At 49.4% G+C, this 16,367-nt stretch overlaps 1 protein-coding gene across 1 annotated transcript in view; it reads left to right on the top strand.

Annotated features, from left to right (window-relative positions):
• STAC (SH3 and cysteine rich domain) overlaps positions 1 to 16,367 on the top strand; it is a 63,343-nt gene that overhangs the window by 21,360 nt on the left and 25,616 nt on the right. Inside the window, exon 2 of the mRNA XM_074284591.1 lies at positions 7,468 to 7,756. Coding sequence (XP_074140692.1) covers positions 7,468 to 7,756 — 289 coding nt within the window. The remainder of the gene's footprint in view (positions 1 to 7,467; positions 7,757 to 16,367) is intronic.

Genomic DNA, 16,367 nt, shown 5'->3' with positions numbered 1-16,367 from the left:
TTATTGACCAGAGGCATATTCCCTTCACCTCTCAGCAGCCAGCCAGCTCTCTAAGCTGCAGGTCTCTGTGGGTGGAGGTCGATTCCTTATCTGGGACTCTCTCTACCAATGAGATCATAGGCAATGAAAAAACATTTTAAGGTCATTTTGGGGTGGGGAAAGCTGCCAGCAGCTTCCAAAGGACGTCATGTAGAAGGGGGTGCCTGCACTGGACTTGGACGGAACGTGAAGACTGAATTTTAAAAGGCAGAAGCAAAGGGAGGAAGTGCGTCCCCGATATTGGGGGCAGCCTGTGCAGAAGCATGAAAGTAAGAGCTAGAACTCTGTCTATGTGGGATTCAGAGTGTGTATTAAGGGAACCAGAACTGACTTAGCCCAGAAAGGGAGCCAGACTGGGCTGGGCTTAGAAAGGGAGGAGTGGTTTGTGCCTCTCAGTTCAGGGGCCACTTTTTGCTTTTCTGCCATTTGAGTGGGCACTGATTTCAGTATGGTAGGGGCCCTGGGTTCTCAGGAGGGTGGGTGACTTCTGCCCTCCATCCCAGCCCTCCTTCCCTTTCTAATCCTCTGAGATTCTCATCCACTTATCTTTACCTAAATCTATCAGTGCATCTAGTCTCCTTAGCATTTGCTCAGCTCCCACTAGGCGTTAGGTACCCTCCTCCACCAGGATCCTTCTAGAGGCTTCAGCTCATCCAGTTCAGTTTGGAGCCCCCTGCTCTCGTCTGGCCTCAGTTTGTGGCAGGACCCCCCCCACCTGTCCCCAATACCACCACCTAGTGTCTGGGTAGGAGATCCCCAGCCTGCCCAGGGGGTAAATACCCCCTCTATCTCAGCACCGTGCCTCTGAACGGAGTCCTCCCCTTTCTGCCGCAGTGCAGGCACTGAAGTGCTTTGCACACACTGGAACATTAGCTCCTGATTTTTTCATTAGAGTCTTGGCTCTATCTGCCCTCTCCCATCCACTGGGCTGGGCATCTCTCCTAGCTCAGGAGTGCGCCTGGCACTGCATCTCTAGCACCAGAGAAGATAAACAGTCTTCAAACTCAGGACCCATAATTCCCTTCCTGACAGTTTCCATTTTCTTTGTAGATTACATGTTAGGGAACTTTTCCCATTAAAAATAAGTGTCTCCTACACAGTAAGGATGATGGAATTAACTGCTGCCTGACCCAGAAAACAACCGGGGACTCTGGGGGAATCACACGGAGCTGCCCCTCCGATTCTCTCCGTTATTGTGATGCGCAAGGGATGACGTCTTTTTCGGGAGGAGCCGGTGGGGAACACACGCCCGTGGGCTTGGGCAGACACAGCTCGTTTCATTAGGGTGGGCATCCAGGGACATTTTTAAAAGACAAGCTTTTAGGGGATACTCGGTTATAAAACTTATGAAATGAAAACTTAGCTAGGCTTACTCTTCATTAATAGCTAAACTTTGCTTTAAAATCACAAAACTTTAAAAATGAAACAAGACACCAGCCTTCCTTGAAGGCATCAGGATGTACCTGGAGCAGAGGGAAGCAGATTATCAGAGTGAGACATTGAAGGAAATGAGTCTGGGAAGCCAAGTAGAAAAGGGCCTTCTGGGGTCTCCAGTGAGCCCTGCTAGAATCACATTCCCGGTTCTCTCCATCCGGCAAATGAGTGCAGCAAGCACTGAAGGCAGACGAGTCTGACTGCATTGTCTCATGGTTGATGGCCATGGGAGAAAAGAGGAAGGGAGAGGAGGAGAGAGGGAAGGGGAAGAGAGAAGAGGAAAGGAGAAGAAAGGGGCAGAAGAGGAGAGGAGGGAGAGAAAGGGAGAGGAGAGGCCTCCTAAACTTTAGGACATTCTCCAGACAGAAACGACTAATGTAATGAGCTTTAGCTTCTATCTCATCTCAAGTCAGAGTGGGGGAAGGGATTAGCTTTGATCAACAGCAAATTATATTGTGCAACCAAAAATCTGATTTAGGGCCTGTAATTCTTGATTGATCTTTGTTTCCAACGTCAAAAGCCCTTCCCAGCCCAGGAAGGTTCCATGTGAGCTGTCTGCAGGCTAGTGGAAACGGCATTCCTTAAGGCATGTGGACACATTTTGTGGGGGCCCATGACCTCTGATCGGCTTTGGTTCAGAGAGAAAAGGCCCTGATGGAAAGTTTAGGAGCAGAAATGGCGTTATCATATTCACATTCAAGATGGCGGCAATTGGGAAGAAGAGAAAGGAAGGGGAAGTCTTCCAACTAGTCACACAATGGCACTTCAGGCTAGCTCTGCCAACAGGAAGTAAACCCAAGCACATTTATTATCTGTGTGACCATGGGAAGTTCTTCCTGTCTCTGGGCCTCAGTTCCTCTGGCCATTTGTTGGATGCTCTGAGGTGGAAGAGAGAACTTTCCTAACTGCTATTAAATTTCCTGGCAGAGCAGTCATACGTGCTGTGGTTGGCCCTCCTGTCATACAAGAGGGGACAGTTAGTGGCAAAAGTGGCTCACCAGTTCCCATGGATGATCCCCTAGACATTGCCTATGTGGGTACCCCAACTTGAGTAACTTTCATCTCTTGCCCGCCCTGGAGTTGACCTTACATGAAAACATTCATTGAGCTTTGGGTGCAGCCCTTTGTCAGACAAATTGAAGACCACGGTCTTGATCTCTGGAACCCACAGACCGACTCTCTGGGTCATAGTTGAGACTCACTCTTGCCCCAGGAAAAAAGGGAGGCTCTCCATCTATTTTTGATTATATATGTCTATTTTTGCTTTGCATTTAATGAAAAGAAGGGGACCGACCACAAGTCCTCACAAAGAGCCCGCAGAAATGACATCCCTATTATTGGTTCTGAATGCTCACAGAGCTGCTCTTGCCCAACCAGTGAGCACCCAAAACATGCCCCTCAAACTTCTGAACCACCTCGGTGCAGCCACGTAGTAAAGCAAAGGGAACACGGCACTGGGAATCAGAAGGCACAAGTTCCACCATTTGCTGCTCCTAGTGACTGGAACAAGTCACTTCCTGTCTATGGTTTCTCTTCCATTAAATGAAGGACGTGGTCTAAACAACTGGCTCTAGATTCATGATTCTGTGATCTGTTGTGGAGAATGCTAAAACCAAAAATCATAACGAGCAGCTCTCCTGAGAAAGCTCCAGCTCAAACTAATGGAGTGAGAGAGCCTGTGTCTAGACCAACCTGTGCCCTTCCACTTCCTCAGATAACCACCTGTAACAGCTCTCCACATGTCTCAGGAATGGCTGTGGAAGAGACACCTGCCATGGGAATTTACCAGTCAACAAAAACATTTGTTCATTTAGGAAGTGGATCTCTCTCCTCCTCCTTCCTTTTCTCCCTCCCTCTTCCTCTCCCTCTCCATCTCCCTCTCCTCTCCCTCTCTCTTTCTTCCTTTTCCCTCTCTCTTTCCCTTTCCATCTTCTCCTTTCCTTCTCTTCCCCCCCTCTAGCTCTCTCTCTAGCGCTCTCTCTCTCTCTCTCTCTCTCTCTCTCTCTCTCTCTCTCTCTCTCTCTCTCTCTCTCTCACACACACACACACACAGAGATACACAGATAGATACACACAAAAAACATACACTTTAACACACATTCACACATGTACACATACCTGCATGCACACACACACACACACACACATGCACAGGAATACACCCTCCTTATTTTTAACCAGACAGATGATAAAAGGCAGATGCAGGCCCAGGAGTTGCTGGAACTGGAGTTCAGCTTGTTGCTGCTTTCATGCTCCTTGCTGCAAATTTTCACTGGATTTTAGAAGTTGCTAAGCTGAAAACTGTGTAGAGAATGTCTGTTACCCTACGGGCTGCCAACAGAACCTCAAACTCTTGCCCACAGAGTGAAGTGATTGATTCCATAGAACCTCATAGCCCTCCTCGGAGAATCCCCAAATCTCAGGTCGGAGTTGGATGGGGGACCTCAGCCAGCACCTTGTCCGGCTCAGAGCTGGCCAAGACTCCTGTCTCCGATCCCTCCCCCACAGCCAGAGTCAGCCAGTCTTGACCTGACAATGTCCAGGAAGCATAACCCACTGCCTCCCGAGGCAGCCCCTTCCACTCCAGGTTAATGCAAATTGTGAGGAAGCTTCAAATTGAATAAAGCCTAAATTTCATCCTTGGAGCTTCCCCCCCTCCACTGCCCTGCCCACCTCCTAGCTATGTCTTCAGAGGAGCAAAAGGAAAACCTCCGTCTTCCATAGGACAGCTTCTCAGATAATCAAAGACAGCTGCCATATTCAGACTCAACTCTTCTTCTCCAGGTCCTTCAAATGATTGATCACATGGCATGAATCTGAGATTCTTCACTATCTACTATCTTCCATCTGCTATCCACTGTATTAATATCCTTATCATAGATTTAGAGCTGGAAGGGACTTTTAGAGACCATCTGCTCTCACTTCACTTCACAAATGAGGAAATTGAGAAAAGTTAAATGACTTGCCCAGAGTCACACAACTAGTCTGTATCTGGAGTGAGATTTGAACTCAGGCCTTCCTAACTCCGAGTCCAGTGCTCTATCCCCTATACTGAGGGGATAAACTGAGGCCACTCACCCAGAAGTGATCTGACCAGGGCAAAGAGAGGGACTAACTCTTCTCGGCATTTTTAATGTAGCCCAAGATCATCTCCTGTGCCTTTCCTATCCTTAGTCTTCAGCCCTGATCTTCACGTGGCTGGGGAACCATCATTCCCCAAAAAGCCACTTGAAAAGTCCATTTTTAGCCCAAGGATGATGTTCCATTTATCACAATTGCTTTCCATCTTCTTTGTAGATTCAGCTCAGCCTGGCTCAGTCCTTCATGATGCTGACTCTGTCTTCCAGCATGTTAACCATCTTTTTCAGCTTAAAGTCAGATGTCTTTGTTCATGTCACTGATAAAAAAAAATCTTGTTACTTAGCATCACGTGGGCCAGCCACAGATCCAGGAGCAACTCTCCTGAAGACTCCTTTCCCAACTGGCATCAAACTCTCAATGGACGTCCTTTGGTTCTGTCCATTTAAGAAAAGATCCACTTATACGGTCATCTATATGGCATGTCTTACCCACAAGAATAGAGAGAGATTCTGGATCCAACACTTGGCTAAAATTGAGGTAAACTAAATTTATAGCATTTCCCTGATCTACCGTTTAATAAATCTGTCCAAAAAAGACCTAAGCTTATTCTACCAAAACCTGTTCTTCAGTTCTTTTCAGATCCACATTCTCTCTGTCTCATTTCCCTCTTCCCAATTGAGAAAGTAAGCTGTTACAAATCGGTATAGACGTGACCTGTTCTTAATTTAACCAGATCTAATTTAAGGATCCTTTTCTAGGTGCTCATTAGCCATCTCTTTGATAAAACATTCTACAATTTCATTAGAGGCTCAGTTCATTGACTCATTGAATTCAGACTCTATACAAAACAATACAAAACAAAAAAACAGAACTTCCTCATTCTGCATCTGCCATTTGCCGGATCTCAATGCCATGGAACAAGGCACCTTTTCCAGGTTAATCTTAATAATCTTAATATTTCCAGGTTAATTTTAATAATTTTCCACTTCTAATCTCACCACCAAGCTACTAACTGGAGCTTTGATTAATACCACCTCTTCCCTGGAATTGGAGGGCTGGAGGGTGGAGTACCACACTCCTCCCAATGCCTTTCTTTAGAGAGGGCAGAAACTGAGCTTTTCAGCTCAATCCACTCTGCCTCTGATACCAGGCCTGGTTTCAACACACCAAAGCAAGATGCTCCTGCATCAGCTCCCCCCGAGTCTTGCCCCTACTTTTCTAGCTCCTTTTTGAATATTGTCTTCCTTTTATTAATTGTATTCCCGTCATCTAGCACAGCACCTGGCACATAGTAGGTACTCAATTTACCGGATTGGATTGTCCAAACTGCAGGACCTCTCCTGCTCTCTGTGATTTTTGAGTTTCCCCGACAGGGGTTTGGCCACCATAGCAGCCAATTCTTTGAATGTAGTTCAACCTAATAGTTCACTAAGACCAGGGAAATGGAACTAATTCAGAGCAGGCAGATGCTCTCTTACTGTCTGATTCCTGGGAATCTCATTCAGGCCTTTTTGATCCCAAAGCCATTATTGTCCTTGGGGGGAGGGGAAGGAAGGGAGATATAAGTGGGGAGTCTTCCTCATCTCTGCAGCCCGTTTGCAGCTTCCCATCTGCTCTGAGCAAGGGATCTGGGCATGCCTTTAAGCCTCCTGTTTTGCCCAGTACAGCCAGGAAGAGGGGAAAGGGGAAGCGCACTGCCTCTGGCTTGTTCACTGAGCGCTCCCAATTCTGGAACTAGATCCTAAGCTCATTCTAATTCCTAATTCTAATTATCCAGAGATTATGTAAAGAAAAAAGTGGTATGTGAGGGATGGACAGCCTAATCAGAAGGGGAAAAAATTCCTTTCATCAGTGTTTAGAGAGCTACCGCATGACCTAATAGATTTCAAAGTGCTTTACAAATGCTAGCAGGCTACATAAACGCTAGTTATTATTATTATTATTATTATTATTATTATTATTATTATTATTATTATTATTATTATTATTATTATCCAGGATTTATTTATTACTTACTATGCTAAATATTTCCCTGCCCTCAAGGAGATTACGTTCCACTGGAGAAATCCAATGTTCACAGGCAAAGAGGAGGATGAATCATACAAAAGACGTAGAAAATGATGGCAGGGAAGGGATGGGCAGCTACTGGAAGAATCCAGGTGTGGGAAGCTGAGGCCCAGCTCTGGAATGGCTGTGGAATCCATAGAGAAAAGGGGAGGAAAGGGACAGGGGGGAGGAGGGGAGAGCAGTATAACTTGGCGATTGATTTAAAATGACGGCTCAAGGAGCCTGAAGAGGTGGGATGACGCTGAGGTGGTGAACGCGGGGGTCCGCCAACAGTCAGAGAAGTTAGAAGGAGCGGTGACTCGGGGGGATAGGATGATTTCTGTCTGAGGCGCCTTATGCTAGCCATGTTTCTGGGACCTCTAGGTGTTATAGGTTGGAGTTACAGGAGATGAGTGTGAGTGTGAGTGTGAATGTGTGTGTGAGTCTGTGTGAGTCTGTGTGTGTGTGTGTGTGTGTGTGTGTGTGTGTGTGTGTGTGTGTGTGTGTGTGTGTGTGTGTGTGTGAGTGTGTGATGTCCTAAGCCCTAGAGCTGGGTCCCAGGGCGCTGTGACTGGGCGTCGCTGCAGATGATCCCCTTGCTCAGACTGGCTCGCCCAGAGGTCCCCAAAGGCCGCTCCGGCTCCGACACTGTGGGGCCTCCGTTTCCCACTGACCCGGCCGGTGCCCGGCCCGCCTGGGCCTCGGTGAGCGATGCGGGCCGGACCTCCCCGTCAGTCCGTGGGGCCCAGGCCACCCAGGAGCCCCGGGGCCGTGGGGACAGGCTGAGAGCGGGGCCCCAGCGCCCAGCCGGCAGCCCAGGGCCGCGGGGATGGCGGCTCAGAGGGACGGTTCTTGGTTCTGTTGCAGCTGCAGAAGCTGAAGCGCTCGCTCTCTTTCAAGACCAAAAGTTTACGGAGTAAAAGTGCCGACAACTTCTTCCAAGGGCCCGGCGGCGGCGGGGACGGCAAGCTGCGGGCGGACGTGGGCCCCGGGGTCCCTGGCGGCGGCGGATTCCAGCCCCGGGGAGCGGCCAGCCTGAGCGCCACACCCACGCGTGGCCGGCTGCAGCCCCCCGCGGACGGCGGGGCCCACGCCTTCCAGGAGCATGTCTTCAAGAAGCCCACCTTCTGCGAGGTCTGCAGCCACATGATCGTAGGTAAGGCCTCACCCCCCTCGGCCCTCGGCCTATCCCTCCCCTCCTCCCCCCCCCCCAGCCCTCGGGCCTTCTTCGGGAGGTGAGGGTGCTGGGATCTGGACCCTGGGGCCGCCAAGGTCGTGGCCAGTCGGTGGCTGGCCCGGGACCGGATATTGTAGCCCCCAGGGGGAGGGGGAACCAGGGACTCAGGCCTGGGGATGTGGAGACACCCTCCTCTCAATAGCTCTTAGGTTCAAAGGGAAGATCGGCTAGTTCAGCCTGCCTCCCAACCCAAGGCCACGCTTAGGAGTCATGATCTGGGGCCATGCAGCCTTTGTGGGGGCTGCCCGTCACCCCACAAGGCGTCCACAGTGGGGCACATATCCACTGTGACTTGATGCTGCTTCTTTTCTCAGTAACGTGCACACACACACACACACACACACACCCCTCTACGACAAAGCGAGATCCCACAAAATTTAGTCGCCTATAAAGCAGATTCTCTCAGAAGTGCCCTAAACGTGGGGTAGCTTTTCTGGAGGCAAACCAAAAGGGAAGGGAGGTCAAGCTCAGCAGACACGGTACCAGTCAACAGACATCAAAGTGTTGGCCCGTGATCTAGGGCGCCCAGGCTGGGAGCCGTGTGGGCTACAAGGGGAAGAACCGAAGCTCAGTGCTGAGAAAAGCCATGAGATCTATGCATCCGCAGCAGCAGCTTCCAGGGAAAGTTGTCCGCTCTCCTGGAGAGCCAGATCCCTGGAGATGTGTAAAAATAGATGGTCCAGAGCCCTGGAAAGAGGAGGAAGAGGGCCAAGCACTGGAGCAGGGAGGACTGCTGATGTGCCTGCCGTGGAACAGCAGTGAGTCCTCCTCCATCGTGGTCCCCGAAGGAGCTGCCATGCAGCAGGCTCTGCAGTGCTCCTGCATCCTAGTTTGGCTTTCTTTTGACTCTCTCAGGGGATGGAGTCCCTTATGTGAGCCTGAGGACAGTGGCTGCAACTTTGGCTAAAGGAAACCATTATTTGTATCTTAAAATGGAGCCGCTGGGATGGTTCGCAGCTGACTCACTTCCCCCACTAGGAAGGGCCAGGGAATCCTGTCCTAGAGGAGAAAGATGGTGAGCGGCGTCTCCTGCTCTAAAAGAGCCAGGTTTGGGGCAGACTCGGGTCTACACCCCACCCCACCCCAATGGAAGGTGCCAAACTCTCTCTGGCTCCCAGAGCACTGGTGACCTCCTGGCCACCTCTCTCAGGATGGCAGAGTCCATCACCTTCACCTAATGGGTACAATACAGAACAGCTTTAGCCCATCAGAAGAGGGCTCAAGCCCCCAGGCACCAGGACAATTTGTGTCCTTCCAGGCCAGTGGATTCCATGAAATCAGGTCAGGAAGGCAGCAGGCAAGCAGACCACTCTCACCTATATAAAGTTCTTCAGTGAAAGGAGCACGATCGGGAATATATTTTCACAACTACAGTGCTGGCCACGTGTCTGAAGTGTCTCCAAGATAGTAGTCCCTAACTAGAGACACTAAAACTGAAAACGTAGCATTCAGGGCAGGTCAAGGTGTCTAGAAGTAGATGAGCCACTCCCATGCGGAGTTATAATCACTTCCACAGAGGGAATCAACAAAGCTCCCTAGTGCAGAACTAGTCAATCTCTCCAGCGCAGCCAATAGCCCTCTGGACCCAGCCACAGACTCTTCCATCGGTCCAACCTGGTACATCTGGTGCTCTCTAGGTCTCACCAGTTCAGGACCAATCTTTTCTATTTGATAACCTACCATTGGCAGGGACCTCTGGCTATGGCTGAATCATTTCTCGGAGATGGAAAATGGACACAAAGGCAGGCCCCAGCATGGAGACTCCACAACCATTCTTCCCTCTCTTCTGTTCTATTTATCCATCCATTCATCCATCTAGCTAGATAAGTATCCATCCATTCATCCAGTCTCAAGTGAGCCCCTTAGCTGGAATAGTCTGAGGAAGGCCTACATCCTCTCTACAGCCTGGATTACAACCTGACTCCCCTACTCTTTGGTTCTTTCCTTTTGGAATTGATATTCTTTTTTTATTAAAGCCTTTTATTTTTGAAACATATTCATAGATAATTTTTCAACATTGACCCTTGCAAAACCTTGTGTTCCAATTTTCCCTCTTTCCCCCACCCCCTCCCTTAGATGGCAAGTGATCCAATGTGCAACAAGAAAATTGGATTTACACGCATATATTGTATCTAGGTTATACTGTGACACATGTAAAATATATGGGATTGCCTGTCATCTAGGGGAGGGAGTAAAGGGAGGGGAAATTTTGGAAAAATGAATACAAGAGATAATGTTATTAAAAAAATTACTCATGCATATGTACTGTCAAAAAAATTTTATAATTATAAAATTAATTTTAAAAAGGAAACTATTTTCTTTTTTCAAGGCCTTGCTTAGATCTTCTTTACCTCCTGCATTTAGCCTTCATTTATTCTCCCAGTTGAAAATAAACTTTTTTCTCAAATTTCTCATAAAAAAGAACAATAATATTCCATAACATTCATATACCATAACTTATTCAGCCATTGTCCAACTGATGGGCAGCCACTCAGTTTTCCATTCCTTGCCACTATGAAAAGAGCTGCCATAAACATTTTTGCCCTTTAAGATCTCCCTGGGATATAAGCCCAGTGGAAACACTGCTGGGCCAAAAGGTGTGCACAGATTGATGGCACTTTGGACACGGGAACTGGTATTCTGTGAGCAGGAGCCACAGCTCCTCAGGAGGAACACTAGCCACCACTACCCTGGCCGCATTGGGACGCCATTGAATAATGAGTGATTTGTTCAATGAGTCTTCATCTAAATTTCCTTGTCTGTTAAAGGGGAAATAGAGTCATGGACTCCTGGAAAAGTGGCAAAACTTAGCTTGAATCTATGCTCTACCCTTCCTCCTCCTGGCCACTCTGGCTGAGATGCTGCCCTGAGAGTTAAGGGTATGAATGGGTGGATAGATGCATAGGTAGGCAGGCAGATAGATAGATAGATAGATAGATAGATAGATAGATAGATAGATAGATAGATAGATGGATAATAGGTGGGCATGTAGCTAGGTACTCATTTTTAAGCATTTGTTATGTACCAGGGATTGTTGAGTAAGATAGGTGTAATTTGACTCGGATCTAAAAGGCAGATTTATGCCCAAATTCAGTGATTCTGAGTGGTTGCTCAATGGCTCATGCTTATGCCCCCAATTAGAGAACAAAACTTTAGCAGAGAGTGGGCTGGGGGTTGAGCTCCCAGCCCTGACAGGCCCTCTCTTCCTGTGTGGCTCCCATCGCACCCTCATGACATAAACAGTGGGACACCTATCCACATAGACATAAACAGTGGGACACCTATCAACATAAGGGCAGGGTTAACTGCAGGTATTTCTGAGAAACATTCTGAAATCCAGCAGGTGTGTTCTTAACCAGACCATGTTGGAGAAAAGCAATGATGGGAGTCAGATGGGGCTAGAGCAGGGCTCACCCATTATTCCCCTCTCGTCCTTCCACCTTGTTCACTCTCCACTTCTGCTTCTAGCACTCAGGCACTTGGGATAAAATACCCTTTAGGACAGAGAGAAGCCATTTGTCCCATGGTCTCACAGAGGGGAACTGCAGAGTGGCTAGCACCTGCTGCTGCCCCAGGCTCCTGGGCTGGCACGAAAGGACCACCACGTCTCCCTTCTTTTCTCCTTGTCCTCCCCTCTCTCTCACCCTCCTCCCAAAAACATTAAGTTTCTCGTATTGAGTTTCAGAGCCTGGACTTGTACCTCGAAGATTAGTGGAGTGGGAATGGAGGGTGATACAAGAGCACACTGGAGATCCTCTCGTGTGAATTATTCTTGCTGTCTGTTCTCTCCCATATACCCCAGCACAGCCAGGAGCAAAACCCTCCCCTCTCCCACCACTAAACTTGTATGAGCTTCCTCTTTCCAATCTGGGAGAGCTCCAACTTTCAGAGGGATGGGGAATCATCCAGCTCCTTTCCAGGGGTCACTACATAGCTATAAATACAACATGATAGTCCCTACCCTGAAGGGTCAAAGTCCCCAGCTTCCATTTCAGGCCTTCCTCTTTTTCTGAACTTTTTCTTTTAAGAATTAGTAAGAGCCCCCAACTCTCTGGAGCCTAGGAACAGGAAGGTACCTTTAGCCTTGCTCATTCAACTGTTATTAACTGACATCCCAATTCATCTGGTCCCTGTGTCATCCAATCCCCATGTCACCCTGTCCTCACATCACCCTGCCCCCATGCCACCCTGGAACTCTGTCTCCATGTCACTCTGTCCCCAGGTTACCCTATCTCTATGTTCCCAGTTTAGTTGAATTTAATGTAATTAATCACAAATCCAACCAAGGAATAGAACTGAAGACAGACTGCACGGTTCAAGATGAGCCACATGTCAACCCCAAATTTCAATGTCCTGTGTTGTCTTGAACTCAGGATTTAGAATTTGTCTTAATCAAAGAAGCAGCTGGTATCAAGGCCTTAAAGGGTTTTTGAGAAGGGTGATCATTGACTAAATCAGAGATAAAGTCTCCAGAGAAAGAGATCTCCTCCCTCCCAACCTCGGGGCCTTTCTGGTATTTGGTTGCTCTGTAAAATGAGGGGTTGGGTTACATGATCTCATCTCCCTTCCCAGATTTGAACCCAAGGATTCCCTTATCAAGGGAATGGAGGAAAGTCAGGAAGCCCAGGCCAATGGGGATACACAGGGAGAATCTAAGGGTTCATGATTTCCAAGAGCATAATGAGAGGCAAGAGCAGGTTCAGTAGGAGTGAGAACTTGGGAAAGGGGAAGGGACAGGAGAGGATGTTCCGATGGGAGTCCGAGTTTGAGATTTGGGTGACGTGAGAGTGATAGAAAGAGAGGATGAAGAGGAGACCAGAGGAGCTATGGAAGCAGAGGGGACAAGAGCTTTGAGGAGAGTGCAAAGTTCTGAGGATGTGGGGAGGAAGCCCGGGAGACAGGCATTCGTCTTAGAACAAAGAGGAGAAAGGTGTCCTGGAGAGCAAGAGATGGCATTGGCGGGATGGGAAGGGGAGCTGGGCTGTAAATGGTCAGCAGTCCCACCCTCTAGCTCACAAAAAAAGTTTGTACAAAGGTTCCTCTTCTGAAGGTCCTTGTGGCGGCCCCTTCCCCTTCCCCACCATCTCCAAGCACAGACTCGATGGCCACTGGGCAGGGGTGCTGTTACTGACTAGATGCTGTCGGGGTTCCTTCCAATCAGCGGGAAGCTGGAGCCGGCCCAGAGAGGCTGGGAGACCTGTTGTTAAGTTTTCGGTGTGAGCATTCCCACTTTGGAAATTAGCAAGTGCTGCCTGTTAGGATCCTTACAAGGTGCTAAGTCGGTACTTAACAATTCTCTAGTTCAGAGTTCACACCTTTGAAGGAGTTCAAACCTTTAAAGGAGTTTACACCTTTAAAGGAGTTCACTCATTGGTTCCTTAAGGAGTCCCACAAGCCCATGGAGTACCTACAAGCCCATTCTCTGGGAGGATATGAGGAGCCAACATTGAGTGGGGAAGTCAGTCTGGATTGGGCCAAGGAGAAGACTTCCCAGGAGAACTTCAGGGAAGCTCGAGGAGATTCAGAGCTAGGATTCAGAAGATTTGCAAGCCCAGGAGATTCACAAGTCTAAAGAAAAAGCCTGCTCATGGACTTCCGGGAGATTCACAACTAGGATTGACTTCTGGGAAACCCACAATCCCACACTGTCTGATTCCCACACTCTAGGAGATTCAGAGTCAAGATTTTATTCCCACGTCTACCTTCGTGCTGGCTGGAGGCTTTGGATTCAGAGGGAGCTGGAGAGAAGAGTTGGAAAGAGACAGTAAAGGACTTTAACTCCTGCCTGCACTTTGGGATTATTGAACTGAAACTAAAACTAAGGCTGGCTCCAGAAGCTCCCCAAGAGATCTGCCCCCAGAGGACAATCGCAATTTAGACAACAGAACATTATAGCTACAATTGAGGGCTTCTCATTTTGTCGAATTCTACACTTAAGAAAGTGACTGAAAATATTAAGCGGGCTCGTTGTGTTCACAAAGCCTGCTGGTGGTACGTATTGGGGAGTCCGTGTGCCAGGCTCCCCACTCCAGGGTTCTATGATTCCGGGCTTTGTCCGGCTGCCATTTTCCCCTGCGTTGGTGTTCTCCCTAAGAACCCCGATCCATGAGTTCTCCTTCCGTGTTACAGCGGCCACAGGACAAGACCACAAGCACGGGTGTCACTATAGGCTGTGTCAGCCTACCTAGATCGCCTAAGGAGGGAAAGCTGAGCCATGGCTGAGCTGGAAGCTTTCTTGAAAATGGCTTGTATCACTTCAAAAGAGCCATAGCCTGTGCTTCTGAGCCGGGCCGCTGGGCTAGATTGTGTGACCTTTCCCCTCTCTGCACCTCAGTGTCCTCCCCGCTAAAACGAGGGGATTGGCTTTCGTAATTTCCATGGTCCCTGTGGCACTGAAAGCCCAGGATTCTGTCCAGAGATGTCCCTGAGGGTCTGGCATGTGGGTACATGAGGAGAAACCATTTCCCATAAAAAAGGCTCCTGGGCTGAGGGGAGACGTTCCCCTTGAAAAGGGGCTCACTCCATTAGGGATCCTGAAGGCGCTCTGGAAGGTAAGGAGATGCCACTGATAGAGCAGAGCCCACGTGGGAGGCCACCCACAAAGAATCCTGGAAGCCACAGTTGAGATGGGGGGAGGGAATCTCCTCATCTAAGGTTGCTGGACACAGAAGACAAGCCCTGCAGGGTCCAGGGGCCTGGGCTGAGAAGCTATGGGTCTTTTGAAGGAACACAAGCCATTTGCAGGAAAGCATCTGGCTCAGCCATAGCTCAGCCTTTTCTCCCGAGACAAGAAAACACCTACAGGAAGTGCCCAAAGGCCTGAGATTAGAGATGAGCCTGATGGCACCACCCGCCTGGAGATGGGGGCCGCCTGTCACACTGCCCACAAATAGACGCCCTCTCTCTCTTTGTTCCTCAAAGAAGGTCCCTTCTCCCCCCACCCTCACTTCTACCGGCCACCTTGACCAACCTTTCCTTCCAGGCCTTCTGGGGCATGGAAGGTCATCTGTTTTGTTGTTTTTCCCACTGTCACGCAACAGGCTCAAAACTTGTGTCCTGCTACCAGCGGCGGTTATTGCCTTCCCATGTGACAGAAAAATGGGTAGAAATTACAGGGAGACATATTTGGACTCAAAAGCAAAAAAAAAAAAAAAAACCCTTCCTGACAATCCAAGCTGGTCTAAACCAGTGAGTGAGATCCTCATCTGGGCTGCATCTCTGTAAAGGGCAGGGGAATGGACAGGATGACCTTCTCCACACAGGAAAGAGTTTGGGTTTAGGTCATTCCCATAATACCGGCCACTGATGGAGGGAGAAGCTAAGACCTAGAGTGCTCAGATCACCTGACTCGCCACCTCAGCAGTTGGGGCGGAGACTAAGTGTGTGGGGAGGAGATTAAGGAGTCATCCCGTGGCTTTTTCATAGTATCAGCCCCACGGTGATAGAGAGGGCCAAATCTCAAACGAATCTAGAAAACTCAGCTGGGGCGACTCAGAACCACGTTCCTACGGAGTCAGACAAGGAGGGTGGCCGGGGCTCGCCGTGCCCCGCGACCTGATCCAAACCCGGCAGAGCGGCACCGCCACAGGCCGTGGGGCAGAGAGGTCTGGGACGCCTGCCTGTGCCTGCTCCTGATCCACACAGAGCAAGGGGAATGAGGCATGCTGGAGACCATGGCCCCGAGCCAATGTGAATCCCAGGAGTCTTCCTGGAGAGCCAAGTTGGTGGGAGCTTAAGGGATGACCGAGCCAGTTCACAAGGACCAAGGGAGCCATCAGGATTGGAAGCAGATGTGGGGATCCAAAAACAAGGCCTGAGAAGAGCTCGGGGAGGAGCCAGTGGCTGGGCTCAGCCCAGGACCCGGCGTCTTAGTGTACTTCTACACGAACGCCCCCAGCCTGAATCCTCCTTCAGGCTCCCACTGATCACTCAGGTGGCTCCTGAGTGTGGAGGACACGCTTACGGACAGCAAGAGGCCCAGTGACATCCAGTGCGCTCGCCTTCCAAATGGCGTTTTGCTCTCCCGCCGTCCCCCACTCTCGTTGAGGAATGTCTCCCCTCTGGAGACACACAAATATCCCAGCCAACCAACAGCAGGATTTGAACCCGTGGCCTCAAGGTGAAAGGCTATGGACTCCAAATAACAGCCCGAGCCAGCCCGGCTCCTACTATTTTTATAGGCCAATAGGGGTGAGGGATAGAAGAGAGCAGAGAGAATTTTTCCACTAGCAGTCAGGACCCGAAATAGGAAAGACCAACAGAGGCTTTTGTAAACAAGGAATGTCATTAATGTTTTTAAGGGACGGGGGCTGGAGAAGCGATCGTGAAAGGAGTGGGGAGGGGGCTCCAGGGCCTTCACTTTTTTAACGGCCCTTGGGGTGTCTTTTGTGGTCTCTCTAGCCAACACCCTGAGCTCCCACTTTCCCAGAAGGCCCTGGAGTCACGCCAGAGATCCCCTAGACATTCCAAGTGTGTCCTGGGTAAGGAGGGGTCTCAAAGGGCTTATTTTTAATCAATCTCTCATGACAAG

This window comes from Sminthopsis crassicaudata, chromosome 1 (genome assembly GCF_048593235.1).
Source record: "Sminthopsis crassicaudata isolate SCR6 chromosome 1, ASM4859323v1, whole genome shotgun sequence".
NCBI lineage: Eukaryota > Metazoa > Chordata > Mammalia > Dasyuromorphia > Dasyuridae > Sminthopsis > Sminthopsis crassicaudata.
Note: the sequence above shows the minus strand (reverse complement) of the source record. Positions and strands in the feature narration are given on the sequence as shown.